General features: G+C 41.7%; 2 protein-coding genes and 1 long non-coding RNA gene across 3 annotated transcripts; 2 read left to right on the top strand and 1 right to left on the bottom strand.

Annotated features, from left to right (window-relative positions):
• Positions 1-1,358: 1,358 nt before the first annotated feature.
• Positions 1,359-4,961, bottom strand: LOC309823656. The gene is made up of 4 exons (XR_014296850.1): positions 4,577-4,961; positions 3,658-3,725; positions 3,153-3,214; positions 1,359-1,896 (listed from the first exon to the last, which is right to left on the bottom strand). It is a non-coding gene; the product is annotated as an uncharacterized lncRNA (long non-coding RNA).
• Positions 4,962-5,167: 206 nt separating this feature from the next.
• On the top strand, positions 5,168-5,680 carry LOC309824614 (interferon alpha-13-like; the record flags this gene model as incomplete). The annotated part of the gene is made up of 1 exon (XM_082657589.1): positions 5,168-5,680. One exon carries the CDS (start codon positions 5,168-5,170, stop codon positions 5,678-5,680), a length of 513 nt encoding a protein of 170 aa, XP_082513715.1.
• A 3,692-nt stretch (positions 5,681-9,372) lies between these two features.
• LOC309823636 (interferon alpha-1-like) lies at positions 9,373-9,942 on the top strand (the record flags this gene model as incomplete). Its single annotated transcript, XM_082656099.1, has 1 exon — positions 9,373-9,942. The coding sequence occupies one exon, from the start codon at positions 9,373-9,375 to the stop codon at positions 9,940-9,942; it is 570 nt and encodes a 189-aa protein (XP_082512225.1).
• Positions 9,943-15,298: the final 5,356 nt, after the last annotated feature.

Here is a 15,298-nt window from a genome sequence, read left to right as displayed (position 1 = left end):
TCCTTCTCTCCTTCCTTTGTTGACTCCACACTCTCATCTTAGGGAATTGGTGTTCCTCAACGATCTATGCTAGTCCCACACTTCATCCTCTCTGCACATATAGTCTCAACCTCCCAAATAGTTCCAAACGTCCTCTCTATGACTGTTGACTTCCATATGCATGTCTTTACCCAGGGTCACATCTCCAAACAAATGTCATTAGCTCCAAACCCTCATATTTACCTGCTACCCTAGATAATCTCCACACATGGCCAAACTTGACCAGCATGTAATTACCTGGCAAACTCCTGCAGACCCCTGGGATGCCAGCTTACCAACTGCTCTTGCAGATGCTTTCCCTGATCCATGCAAGCCCACATACTCCCAAGAACCTGTACTTTCCCTGTCACAGCATTAGCATTCCTTTCATTGAACACCTAGTTACCCATATCCCCACCAGACTGCAAGCTCTGTGACAGCGGGCAATGTGTCTACTATTTTCATTGCACCTGGCACCCACCACAGTGCCAACAATACAAGGGATAGTCACACTTCTTTGTTGAAGTTTAAATTCCATGATTCTATAATATATTTCACAGTTTATTGATCATGCAACTGCTGAAACTGAATCAGCAACCATTAGACATGCTTTCTCCGAGAAAGAACAAGTAAAAGAGAATAGCTCCAGCTGCTATAACCTGTCATAATGCCTTGTGCTTCTCCTTCATAACCTAGAAAGGGTTTCAAGCTAATTTTTTACTCTTTAATGCCTGTCTTCTCTGACAGAATGCTCCATTAAGAAAGTAATATCTTTTGTTTTATCTACCAATATATTAAAAAACACAAGTAAAATCCTGAAAGCAGAGATACTTCAAAATATTTTAAGGACCAATGAAATGAATAAAACTATTTATGTTCCTGTTGGATTTTAAGGCAGATTAAAGGTTTAAGGACACTCTGATTTTCTTTAAGAGTATGAGTTAAACCTAACACTTAAAATATACCTTTTGCACCCCCAAAGCAAAGGAAAACAAGACACAAAGCTGACCATATCATAATATGAAGAATAAATTTGGTAAATATAACAATCATCATAGAGAAATAAATTCTAATTATTACAAATCAAAAATAAATTTTCTCCCCATTCAAAAGTATTGTTCCACTTACTGTTGAAAAACAATGTCCTGAGAAGACTCGATGCATTTACAACTGAATCAGAAGAAAAGTCATTGAAGGGAGTGAATATGGACGCGCTAGAGGCCACCTCTAAGCAGAGAAGACTCCATTGTAGAAGATTGGGTCCAGGTCTCCTTTTCCCACTCCTGCGTTCTCTGAGGTTGAACATACAGGGAAAGCACACTCTGATTTTCACGCCTTAACTTCCACTCTCGTATTGTCCTGGGCACAGCAGCTGTGGACTTTCTTTTCAGATCGAGCCTGGTCCTTTGGAAGTTCTTCAAAGTCAGGCTGGAGTCCTCATTGCCCAGCAGGGTCTTTTCCTCTCCATCTCCTGCATCAAACTAGTCTCCAGATCTGCCCACTGTTGATCAAGCCCACTGAGGAATTTCAGCTCTTTGTGCTGAAGACGATGGAGAAGTGCTGTATCGTCTCATGGAGAATGAGGCGGCCTGAGCGTTTGGGAACTGGCTGTCAGCCAGCTGGTGCTGATGGAACCTGAAAACCTTCTTGTCCTTCAGGCAGGAAAACAAAGAAGATTCTCCCTGTTAGGGGCAGGACTGTGAGGGTCTCCTGCTTTGGCAGGCTGTGGTTCTGGGCCAGGTGACAGCTAAGGGTGCAGACAGGGCTGGAGAACATCATCCTGGGTGTCCTCAGTGAGGAGGGTGGCAGGCCCCGGTGAGCCTGGTGATGCAGGTGTCTGGCTGTGGGAGCCTGTATCCAGCTGCTGTGGGTACCTGCCTGCAAAGGAGATTCTTAAATAAGCCATTTATGGGCAACATAGAATGTCACAACTTCAATTCTTTTATTACACTGGAAATTAAACACACTCCTGGAACATGAAAGAGTATCAATCCAATAGGATGTATTCATCTAAATGAGACCCAAGGTTGAAATAAAAACCTGAGTCTCAATATATCTCTTTTTCAGTTCTAATACGAATACTTAGAGGTTTGACCCTGTACTCTGTTTTGCCACTTCTTAAATTGCACCAAAATACAACTAGCCTCACCTCTCTGCATTCTCCTCTAAAGGGACTCATACATCAGATTTAAATTCTTCCACATTTCTTTACAGGACCATAGCTCACATTTTCTGAAAGTTTACAGATAATGGTGACATAAAAATGAACAGCAAGGGTGAATTCATGCAGTTCTCTTCATTCCGTCACCAAAAATGTTCTGACTGCGTATATATGTGACAATGCGCTTGGCAATGTGGATTCCAGGAAAGTGAGGCAGGGATGGTGACTGCCCTCCAGGGAGCAGGGAGGACAGACTTTAGAGGCAGGATTAGGATGAAGGAAGTACCACGGGCTCAGTGCAGCTGAGGGCCAGTGCTCAGAGCTGATGAAGACGAGGGCCTGGGAGCAGCAGAAGGCTCCACTCTGACAAAAATCTGGGGCTCCTGAATTTAAATGACATCAGATTTTCATTTCATCTTTTAAAAAATGGAGACACCGTTAGTTGTGGTCACACAAGACATTGCCGAGATCAAATAAAATAAAGTTTGCAAAGTACAGGCTGAGAATTTGAACAGAGTGAATGATAGAAGGCTTTTGTATTAATATAACAAATGGAAACCTCTAGAGTCCACCCTCAGCCCAGCCAAGAGAAGCTCTGACTACAGGTTCCTTAACACTCAGGGGTCTGCATGTTGAGGCCCCCAAATGCAAACTCTAGGAGAGGGATTGCCTGTAGGCCTGCGAAGGAGTAGAGACCTAGTCTCCACCCTTAGAGCAGTGCCCCGTACATTAAGGAGAGAAATCCCACGGCACCTGAGGCTCTTTGCAGCATCTAAGAAAGTGTTTTGACCTCCTCCCCACAAGAAAAGAAAAAAAAGCCTGCTCTGTGACTAGTATAAATGAGATAAATAATCCTTTTCCTCACCTTATTTTGTTTCAGACCACCTCTGGTGTTAATTTTTAAGACACAGATTAAATTATACCTTAAAAAGAAACACATAACCTCAGAGAAAAAGATCAGATTTGTGGTTACCATAGCCAAGGGGGTGTGAGTTGAGAAAATCAGATGAAGGCAGTCAAAAGGGTTTTTTCTTCCTTTAAAAAAAGACATTAAAATAATGTTGTAGAGACCAGGAAAATGGTAAGAAATATATATATGGGGGAGAGATGATGAGAATTAAAGCATTCCTAGATTTTCAGCCATGGAACAGCACAATACTCTAATTCAAAAGCTATTTCCTGGGTTAGCATTAGGGCAACGTTAAGCTAGTACTTCTCTTAAGCACCAATGGTAAGAAGGCACCAAATCTAAGTCATCAAGATACAGGATGTTTTAATGCAACATTTTAAAATGAAAATTAATACCAAAATATGCACGAGGAACAAAATATAAAACTTTTAAGTAAAGAAATGAAGCTGACCTCCATTTGCATGGCCCTGACAGTCTTACAAAGTAAGCCTTCATGATGTAAATGAAATCTGGGCAAATTCCACTTAGTGTATAAAATTCCTACTAAAGAAAAATGAAAAAGTCTGACCTGCTAAACGTCCTCAATTGCTTGTACACACCAACTCTTCTTTCTAACCTTATAGTCAAGGTGAGGTCCTGGGAAAGACATTTCAGGAACATGAGTTAAAAATCAGTTAAGACTATCACGGGGTCATTAGAAATTGTCAAACATGGTAATTCCCTCAATTAAAAACAAGCAAAAAAGTAATCTTGACAATATTAATGAGTTGGCTTCCATTAAAGATAGAAAAGTAAAACTATATTAAATACTTGGGGCTTCGCCGGTGGCGCAGTGGTTAAGAATCCGCCTGCCAACTCAGGGGACACGGGTTCGAGCCCTGGTCTAGGAAGATCCCACATGCCGTGGAGCAACCAAGTCCATGTGCTGCTACTACTGAGCCTGTGCTCTGGAACCCGCGAGCCACGACTACTGAAGCCTGCACACCTAGAGCCTGTGCTCCTCAACAAGAGAAGCCACCACAATGAGAAGCCTGCACACCGCAATGAAGACTGAACCCAGCCTAAAATAAATACACCCAGCCTAAAATAAATAAACAAATAATTAATTATATTAAATACTTACTTTAGTAGAAAGACAATATAGTTTAAATAAAGTTTAATAAAATGCTATATTTTAATATGAAAATATATTTTAATAGTCTATGCTTAATATTGAAAATATTTTAACATAAATTTATAAAAATATCAAACATTTAAAATATTTAATTTAAATATGATATGAATTAAGTTAAATATAAAATTAATTTTAAAATGTAAAAAATAAAAGGCTGTGAGTTTTTTTTAATATTCCTACTTTTCAGATACTCAATACTTTCTCGCTCACTTTAACGCTGTATCCTTGAAAGACTCCGTGAAGTCCCAGAGAATCTACAGGGGCGCTCAGCTCCCGCGTCCTCGGCCCCGGTGGTGGCCGCGCTCCGACTCACCCCTCAGGGCGTCCCCAACACCGTCCTGTCGTCCCATCGCCGCCGCCGCCGCCTTCCCCTTTCTCTGGGCCTTCGCTGTCTCGCGCCAGAAACCAGCCCGAATCGGAAAAATCGGCTCCCCTTTCTCTGCGGCTGGGAATCGCTCTGATTTCCCACCTCAGACCGCTCAGAAAAAGGCTTCTTTCCCAAAAATTGCCTCGCTCAAGTTTCTGTGAGAAAATAAAGCGCAAAACTCAGGGGAAGCCTGAAAATGCACGGTTCTTGTTCCCAGCCACACAAAAATGTCTCTGGCGAGGCCGCGACAAGGCTTCCTCTTCAACGCTCAGCACCGAGAAAACCAAGGTGTTTCGCGTATGCTGATTATTAAAGCAGCCTCAGTGACTACTTCTCGCCCTGTCTCTCGAGCTGCAGGAGACAGCTGCAGACGGCAAACTCAACAGTCGGCGTTTCCCAAACAAACCCTGCGCCCTCTACCGGCCACCTAGGGAAGGACGCTGTCCACAGTTCCAGGGAAGGAAGCTTCCCACTCATTAATTGTTTGGCGGTGCCCACGCCTCTCCTGGCGGCCGTCTAGTGAATCACCCTTTCTTAATGGCCCAGATCTATTTGCTAGTGGCAGGAGTGCTGCTCTGCTCTATCCCTGCTTACTCTCTTGGCTGGAACTTGCCTAGAAGCCATAGCCAGGAAAACAAGGACGTCTTCCAACATTTGGAACAGTTGCAAAGAATCCCCTCTCAGTGGTGCCTAAAGGACAGAACCGACTTCAAATTTCCTTGGAAAAGAGAGAATATCACCCCAATCCAGGTGACTCAAGGCACCTGTCACCACCATCTGATGCTCCAGCAGATCTTCAACCTCTTCACCACGGAGGACAGCCGTGCTGCCTGGAACAACACCCTCCTCGATAAACTTCTCTCTAGCCTTCATCTGAGGCTGCACCGACTGGAGCAGATGAAAAAAGACAATCTGGATTGTCGAGATTTGGGACGTGCTGCCCGGGAGTATTTCCATGGAATCCATGTCTATCTGAAGGCAAAGGAATACAGCCCCTGTGCCTGGGAGGTTGTCAGAGTGGAAATTAAAAGGTGCCTTTCCCTTATGTAAGAATCCTCAAAGAAATGTCAACAAATACAGAATATTTTTTATACTCGTGACACTTCTCATTCTATTACATTAGTGTTCAAGTCCAAAGCAATCTCGACTTGTGTTTCCTCACAGGCTGAAAAATGTCTGAAAAGAAAATCATGATTTTAAAAAAGGTTTTGACAGAACACAATCTCTTTTCTTGTATAAATAATTTTCTAACGTAATTTAAAAGATCACTTTAAGTTTTGGGAGAGGTATTTGCTATTTTCAACACATGAAGTATAGAAAGGTTTTTTGGATAGTGTGGTGTTAAAGATATTTGTCAGTTAACTTAATGCTGACTGCTGTAACGGGTAAAGAGAATGCTGTCAGGAATTGGATCATAATAGAATCTTATCTTTCCCTGGTATAAGAACACAAGGCAGGCATTCCTGATCAGATGGATGTTCTAAGTTGCTCTCCAAAGAGTGAGTCGGGGACATGGGTACCCCCTGTTTTGTGGATTTTTCCATCATCAACAGGTGACTGCAAATTTTTCTGCAGTATTTGAGTCTATTCCACTCAGTGGTAAAGGGAAAAAGTCTGGTGCATCACATGGGACGTTTTCAAGGGCCAGGACTATACAGGGCAAGAGCCCTTCTGCTCACATTACATGGCCTGGATTTATCCTTGTGGAAATCTCACTGCAAAGAAGCTGGGAAATTATTGGATGATTAATAGACGAGGAGACAAGTTCAGTGCATAAGACCACTTTTCATCTTTACACTATTTGTCCTAATGAAGTTCTGGGTGGGGTGGAGGGGAACAACTAATGTTCTTGCTTGCACACACTTCATTAAAAAACAATCTGACCCACAGAGAAAGAGAGATATCATTTATATGTGGAATCTAAAAAAAAGGATACAAATGAACTTAGTTACAATACAGAAACGGTCCAGTTCTGGTGAAAGCCTGCTTCAGGTCTCACACTGCAGAGTTCTCCTTGTATCATCATACAGCAGGAGAGGGAGGCATTTATCTCTGACCTCGTTGATAAGGGCACTAATTCCATCGTGAGGCCTCCATCTTCACACCCTAATCAAGTCCCAAAGGGCCCGCCACCTGATACCATCACTTTGGGGGTTAGGACTTCCAAATATGAATTTTGTGGGGATGGAAACATTCAGACCAGAAAGGGCATTGAAGGCTACATGTCTTGGCATCCAGAAGAGAGAATATATTCATGTAAATAAAGAAGAATGAGCCATTTACCAGGCCAAAAGAGCAGACCAAGGACTCAGAATCCAAACTCTTGATTTCTAACCTGCAGTAATGCTTTAATTATTATGTGTCAAAATTTGGAAATCAAACTGAAGTGGACCCCATCGTCCCTTGAAAGGGAATGAAGACACAGGAGGAAAAGGATCATTCATCAGTCTTTGTGAGGAGTCTCCAAAGAAGCTCAGGATATAGGTAGTCATTGCCACATCCGTAAAGATCCACCGAAGAGTAACGTGGTTAATTGTCTGGTTGCTGTGACCTGTGTGAATCAGGGAGACTTTGAGTTCAGATACGTGGCTCTGTATGTGACATCAAGCTGGTTATTTTCTGTCATGACCTAGTAGAGGACAAATTAGCGACGAGGCCATCCTCCTGAGTTTAATAGAGTGCCGGGCAACGGCTGAAAATTGTGCTGCTCTTACAACTTGAATCCCCAGAGCCATAGGCACCTTAAAGGAAAGAGAATCCTAGGGGTTTTAGCAACAAACTCAGTAGGCATGACTGATACCAGTAGGAGTAGAGTGGGAATACCAGCCACTGTCTATTATAATCCCAGCAAATACGACCGTGATAAAGGAAAATAGCTTGGTCATTCGTAAATGCCTTCCAGTGGGAGGAGACCATCTGAGAAACTGCTTTCGTTAAAAGTACCTGTTCGGGCTTCCCTGGTGGCGCAGTGGTTGAGAGTCCGCCTGCCGATGCAGGGGACACGGGTTCGTGCCCCGGTCTGGGAAGATCCCTCATGCCGCAGAGCGGCTGGGCCCGTGAGCCATGGCCGCTGAGCCTGCGTGTCCGGAGCCTGTGCTCCGCAATGTGAGAGGCCAAAACAGTGAGAGGCCCACGTACCGCAAAAAAAAAAAAAAGAAAAGAAAAAATTACCTGTTGCGTGATTACACTGGGCCTGGTGCCGAGGATACCACAGAGAATACGACAGAGTCCAGTTGCTACAGAGCTGATTTGCCACAGATAGTCACATACCTATTATTTATTGAAAGATCGGTATTAGAGGGGGCTGAGGCCACAGAACATCCACTGCAAAATAAAAGAATTCATGATCAGAGTTGAAAGTGAATTCTTTCCATGATACCAATCAACATTTATCCAGTTCTCAATTAATTACAAAGATGGTTTTCTTTTGTTTGAAAAGAATAGGCTTGGATTGGAACCTCTGACAGTCCTTTGGGGAATCTGAAATTCAATGCAAAAAAACAGAGAAAGATTCAAATCGATGATGATTCCTAAATCATCTGGGAGCAGATCGCTCCCACGGGTACAAACAGTAGTTGTTAGGGGTGCGAACAAATCTTAGCTACTACAATGGTGGGTGGCACTCCAAAGCTCAACCCTATCCAACCCTATCCTTTGTATTCATTTTTCTCTTTGGGTTTTCTTGTGTATGAGACGAGAGGCATTGACATTGAGTGCATGGAAGATACACAATATGCAGGATCAGTGCTACAAGCCATGGTGGCTTGATGTTTCATTACAGGACTTTCTCTCCATCATATGATTGAACTCAAAGTCATAATGTGAGAGGTGCCCTCTGCTTACTTATGAGGTGTCCTTGTCTGTCTTGTGGATTTTGCTTATGTTTGAGCCTCAGTGTGATGTGGGCATCGGGAATTAAGCACAAATAGGTTGTATTTTATTATTTAATTCTAAAAAAGTTATCTAGGAGATCAATAATTATGTCTAGTCCTAAAGAGAAAAAGTTGTTGACAATATCTAGAGGAATATCTAGCAGCTAGTGAAGTTAGAAATCATTTTATGATATGAATCAAAACTAAGAATTACTTAAAAATAAATGTTAAGAAAATCATTTAAATTTTCAATGGTTTTAGCAGTTTTGATAGATTTTTAAATATATCTATACATTGGTATTCTTATGAAGTATTTGTATAAATTTTTATTGAATATGTAGTTTGATACATTCCTATTTATTAAGTAAATGTATTACATTAAAAGTCATTCTGCACACTTAACCAAAATGTTAAATTAATTGCAGTAGCTTTTACAGCTAATTTTTAGCCTAAATATTTTTGTCATACTCACCACTGCTTTGAATAAAAAGAAAAAACTTTTCACTTTCTTTTTCTATTTATAAAGTAGAGATATGCATGGAGTACATACCTATGTACACAGTATATCTGTGTATCAAAATTTCATAGGGGGGCCATATGGAAAAAAAATATCTAGAAAGGTTCTGTGGGCAGGAGAAGGGGAGGCAAGGATGAAAAACAGTGGTTGAGAAACGCTGCCCTAACCTATCTGGAGAGTGCAAAATGAAAAGCAAAAACAGAAGTAGAAAGTAAGAGGGAACATTCAGAAAATGGAAACCAATTCGCTCCCATTTAAGACCCAGGCCTGAAGGAAGGTCTTCAGAGAACCTAGAGAGCAGGGTTCACAGAGTCCCCACCTCAGCCAGGAAAGCAGCATCTGCAGGGTCCCAGATGTCCCCAACCTTGTCCTTACTCCTGGCCCTGGTGCTGCTCAGCTGCAACTCCAACTGCTCTCTGGGCTGCGACCTGCCTCAGACCCACAGCCTGGCTAACACGAGGGCCCTGATGCTCCTGCAACAGATGAGGAGAATCTCCCCCTTCTCCTGCCTGAAGGACAGAAATGACTTTGGATTCCCCCGGGAAGCGTTTGGAGGCAACCAGTTCCAGAAGGCTCAAGCCATCGCTGTCGTCCATGAGATGATCCAGCAGACCTTCCAGCTCTTCAGCACAGAGGGCTCGGCTGCTGCTTGGGATGAGACCCTCCTGGACAAGTTCTGCACTGCACTTTATCAGCAGCTCACTGACCTGCAAGCCTGTCTGATGCAGGAGGCGGGGCTGGAAGTGACTCCCCTGCTCAAGGAGGACTCCATCCTGGCTGTGAGGAAATACTTCCACAGAATCACTGTCTATCTGCAAGAGAAGAAGTACAGCCCTTGTGCCTGGGAGATTGTCAGAGCAGAAGTCATGAGATCCTTCTCTTCATCAACGAACTTGCAAGAAAGACTCAGGAGGAAGGAATGACACACACCTGGTTCAACACCGAAATGATTCTCAGTGACTAACAAGACCCTACTTCCACCTGTGCTGCCATGTCAAAGACTCTCATTTCTGCTCTCATCATGCCCTGAATTGAATTAATTTGTCAAGTGTTTTCAGGAATATTAAGCAACATAATGTTCTACTCTACAGGCACTCATCCCTCATAGATGCCCATGTTGATCTATCTACTTACTTATCTACTTAAATATTTATCTATTTTAATATTTATTTCACTATTTATAAAGATTTAAATTATTTTTATTTACATAATATTATGTGCAAGTATACATTGTGGTTAAGAGAAAAAATATATACTTTGTATTAACTCAGTTTATGAGTTTTCTTTGTGCATTAAATTCTTACTAGAGAAAACTTCCTGTTTTGTTTTTTTTCTTTAAAAAAGAAACACCAAGGGCCTTCCCTGGTGGCGCAGTGGTTGAGAGTCCGCCTGCCGAGGCAGGGGACACAGGTTCGTGCCCCGGTCCGGGAAAATCCCACATGCCGCGGAGCGGCTGGGCCCGTGAGCCATGGCCGCTGAGCCTGCGCGTCCGGAGCCTGTGCTCCGCAATGGGAGAGGCCAAAACAGTGAGAGGCCCGCGTACCACTAAAAAAAAAAAAAAGAGAAAGAAACACCAAGCCTGAATGTGCAACCTGATTAAAGAATGTATGTTACAATTCCTTGACCCATCATTACGATTTTCACATAAGAAATAAAAATAGACTTCTTCTAGCCAGGTCGTGGGTTGCCCTCAGGACCTAGAGGTGAACATAACTAATCCAATTCTGCTTTGGGTAACTTTGATTTTTTTTTTAAAGGAAAGTAACCTAAAAACAATAATCAGTTAATACAGGGACTTCCTTGGTGGTGCAGTGTTTAAGACTCTGCTCTCCCAATACAGGGGGCCCGGATTCCATCTCTGGTCAGGGAACTAGATCCTGCATGCCACAAGAGCCCACATGCCGCAAACAACTAAAAGATCCTGAATGCTGCAACCAAAGATCCCGAATGCCGTGATGAAGATCCTGCACGCAGCAATGAAGATCCCGTGTGCCACAACTAACACCTGGCACAGCCAAATAAATAGATAAATAAATTTAAAAAATCAGTTAACTCACAATTAAATTTAATTATTTTTAAAATAGTACTAATTTGTAGTAGAAATTAATATCGGTTAAATTTAGTGCTACAGTGAGAAGGTGGGAAAATGGAATTTCCCCAGCAGAAGGTGGATCATGTCATGCGAGGATATAGAAATTAAAGCAGTAGATATTACCTATAGTTAACTAGTAGACATTTCAGTGCAAATGTCCACTGGATACTGGAGATGGCAATTTAGAAGCAATTCCATGAAGTGTAAAGCATGGAACAGAAGAAGTGATCAAACAGGAGGAGAGTATCACATGAGAAAAGGACTGAAAATTGAATCCTATGACCTTAACGTTAAAAGGGAGGGAAAGCAAGGGAAATGGCCATATGTTAACAGGACAAGAGAGAAAGGTGAGAAGACCATGTTTGAAAGACTGAAACTGCTTAGAAGATTCAATGCATTCGTGAAAACGTAGATGGAAAGTGCTCCTACATTGGGAAAAGAGATGGCATTGGCCACTTAGTGACAGCTTGTTTGGTAGAATTAATCAGCAGAAACCATAGTGGAGAAGGTGGAAGGATGAATAAGAGAAAGGAATGACAATATACACAGAATATAGGTTTGAGATATTTGCCGTCTGAATTGGAGGAGAGACATAGGGTGGAACCTAGAATGGATGTGGATTATTTTTTTCTCTGCATTGTTTTCCTTTTTTGAACTATTTTTTGCTTCTGAAGAGATTTCATGGATTTGATGTACTGAAAACTCATATCAATGTTCAAGATTTGATTTACTTTAAATCCTGACATTTAATCACTTACAGTGATAATGTATCATTATTTTGATGAATATGATGTTGAATGTCAGTAAGCTGCTCTGCGCTTGAAACCATCCACTACAAGGGAAACAGATAGAACTGACCTTAGTGAGAGCTGATTTGCTGAAATTAATCAGCAGAACCCATTCTGGAGCAAGTGGAAGGGTAACAAGAGAAGAACTCCCATTGTCATTATTTCACCTGGGGAGTCACTTTACTTCTTTCACTCTCAGCATAGTCAGATTTGCATTTGTTTTCCTTTTACCTCAGTACATCAAATGCGAGGACAGCTTTCCAAGAAAGTTGAATGGAGAAGCAAATCAATGATGTATTGCACATTATGGAAAATCATGGTATGGGCCCTTTATGTTTCCATTTTTGCTTCCCTCTTAAGATACTCAACTCAAGATGAAAAAGGAAGTAAATCAGTAGTAGCAAGACAAACCTTGCCCAGAAAAATACTAAATGAAAAAGAACGTATAACATTACAAAGACTCTGACACCAGGAAAGCAGAGAAGGCTAATTTTATCTAGCATCCTATGCCCTACATTTTCACCACCCTACGTCTTCACTGTGAGATGGAGAATGATGAACCAAGAGGCTCAGTAGAAATGTACTGAATCATCTAATGATGCTTAATAATTACTTCAATATAAGGCTCTGATGTGAGGTCAGTAGAAGCTTCTGATGGGAGGTCTAATGGAAAATCTAAGAATACTCTTTGTTAATAATTATTTGGAATAATTATTATGAACTCTGTACTAATGATAAAATGGTGAACAAGATATAGACCTGTCACCTATGGTGGTTACTTGTCAAACAGGTCTAATAAATCTATTTTCAAGAAGACCAATCCCAAAGGATAAGCCAGCTTCGCTGATATGGAAAATAAAGAGGGCAGAAACAGAGCCCAGGACTAGAAGTAAACACAGCCAACCTCGTAGCAAGATAAATGTAACTCCTCACCCTAAAGGCCAATTTACCTCAGTTCCTTTTACCCCATACATCATGTTCAACTTTCAACAGAAACTTACCATACTAAAAGGTGAAAAACAGAGTTTGAAGAGACAGAGCAAGTATCAGAACTAGACTCATATACAGTAGAGATTTAGAAATGATCAGACCAGGAGTCAAAATGATAGTGATTAAAGTGCAAAGGGCTCTCATGAAGTCATCTATTTATTATTTTACTAAATGTCAGTCATACTATGTATGGTATTTAAAATAGTTTTGTTCATATAATACCATGTTCAACTTTATAGTGTATTCAGTATAATAAAATATGCTTACCTCTATATTGTTTCAAATTATTTTCTTGTTTAATTTATGAAACTCTCCCCCAGATGACATTTGGATTTTTTTTTCTTACAAAAAGAAGTAGCTTTACTTTGCAAGGCATACTGAAACATGGATGATAAATTCTACTCATAATTCTTATCATTCATTTATTTCAGTGGTTTATATTTTATTTTATTTTTTTAAATTTTATTTATTGTTCACAGTGCTCGGTCTTTGTTGCTGTGCGCAGGCTTTCTCTAGTTGTGGCGAGCAGGGGCTACTCTTCGTTGTGATGCGCGGGCTTCTCATTGCGATGGCTTCTCTTGTGGAGCACGGGCTCTACGCGTGCGGGTTTCAGTAGTTGCTGCACGTGGGCTCAGTAGTTGTGGCTCACGGGCTGTAGAGCACAGGCTCAGTAGTTGTGACCCACAAGCTTAGTGGCTCCGCGGCATGTGGGATCTTCCCGGACCAGGGATCGAACCCGTTTCCCCTGCAATGGCAGGCGGATTCTTAACCACTGCACCAGCAGGGAAGTTCCAGGTTATATTTTAAAACTTCATATTTCTATATTGGATATATGATAGTTCTGAGAATACAGAGGTGAAAAAAGAGAATGCCAAACCTATTCTTCTGGAGAGTTCAGTTTGGAAGAGATAAAAGATATAAAAACAGTAATCATGCTAAATTATTTCAGTTAAGTTTCCTATTACAATGAGAGATAGGGAAAAGGGGATTCTCTCACCAGAATCTGGAATGAGGCATCTCAAGAAGGGGAGAAAGCACATGGACTCCATAAAGTGGCCAAGAAACATCTAAAGACAGACTTCCCATTGGAAGCAGCATATGTGGATGTCGTTCCTTAGGAGTAGAGTGTAGAACGAGATGACGACCGAAAGCTCATGAGGACCTTCAACTTTTAAGAGTGAGAAAGAGGAGAGTCTGAAGAGGGCACAAAGGTGGAGTAGCCAGTGCACTTAGGAGTCAAGCAGGGAAAAATGATCTTCAGAAAGCACCAAAGAAGCAAACAAAGAGCTTGAGAATTACAGAGGATGGAAGTTAAATAATTATTTATATGTGATATGGGTTTCTGCATTGAGTCTAGATTCTGCCAGGACACACGTGTGATGCTGGGGAATCACTTAACTTCCCTGAGCCTCAGTTTCCTCAAATATAAAGTATGGAAAATATTCCTAGAGTTGTATTGAATATTAGACCAACCAGAACATTTAAGAGCACTTAGCAGAGTATCATCCACAGAGTGAGGGCTAAACAGGTAGTGTGTTGTTTCCTATATTTTTCATATAGGTCTAAATGGGAATAATGAATTCTCCTCCCCCTCTCTCTGTCACTGACTGCAGAACAATGACAGCCTAAAAAACAGAACTGGGAGAAAGTGTGTCATCAATTGTATGTAATTTTACATACAATAATATACATATATGGTACATATATATGAATACATAGTATAAAATATACCATATATCTATCTGCTGATTCTGATACATGGCACAATTCCCCTTCCCCTCTGTTTTCCTGGATCCCATTCTTTCACTAAAATATCACAATCATTCAGTTCCTCCCAGTGTAGAATTCCATAGTGTACTTTCCCCATTCACTCTGCATTAAGCTGTACTGCCCATTCATACCGCTGTTTCCTTCTCCATTAGGGTTTCTGGCTGTCAATTTCCGCTAAAGACTAGAAAGCCACCAATGGAAAGCAGAAGCTGAGTGAAAGTTCTAGGTTTGTCAGAAACTCTCATATGACTCCACGCTCTCCGCCTGCCAAGCACTGCAGGTCCAGACTGTCCAGACTCCCAGAGAAACACAGTAAATAGATGGCACCCTGCCCAACACTGAACAGTGGTGGAGAATCCAGGAGCTCACCTGTGCCTCTATTTGCACACTTCCACGTGCTGACTGCACTAGGAGGAACTCACCTGGTTCAGGACTCTTATTTGCTCAAAAAGCCCAAAGCGCAGGAAACATGGAGTTGAAAGGCAGCAGCAGCTTGAGAACTTGGAAGGAGAACAGAGATGTTTAAAGCGTTCACTGGAACAGCGGCAGGTCCTCAGGACATGGAAGAACACAGATCAGCTGCACCGAGGCAAGTGCTTCTCCAGAACGTTCCTTTTCAGAGAAGAAAAGAATGAGGTG

The sequence above is a fragment of the Grampus griseus genome (genome assembly GCF_964374135.1).
Source record: "Grampus griseus genome assembly, chromosome: 6".
Taxonomy (NCBI): domain Eukaryota; kingdom Metazoa; phylum Chordata; class Mammalia; order Artiodactyla; family Delphinidae; genus Grampus; species Grampus griseus.
The sequence above is the reverse complement of the archived record's forward strand: the minus strand, read 5'-3'. Positions and strand labels throughout refer to the sequence as shown.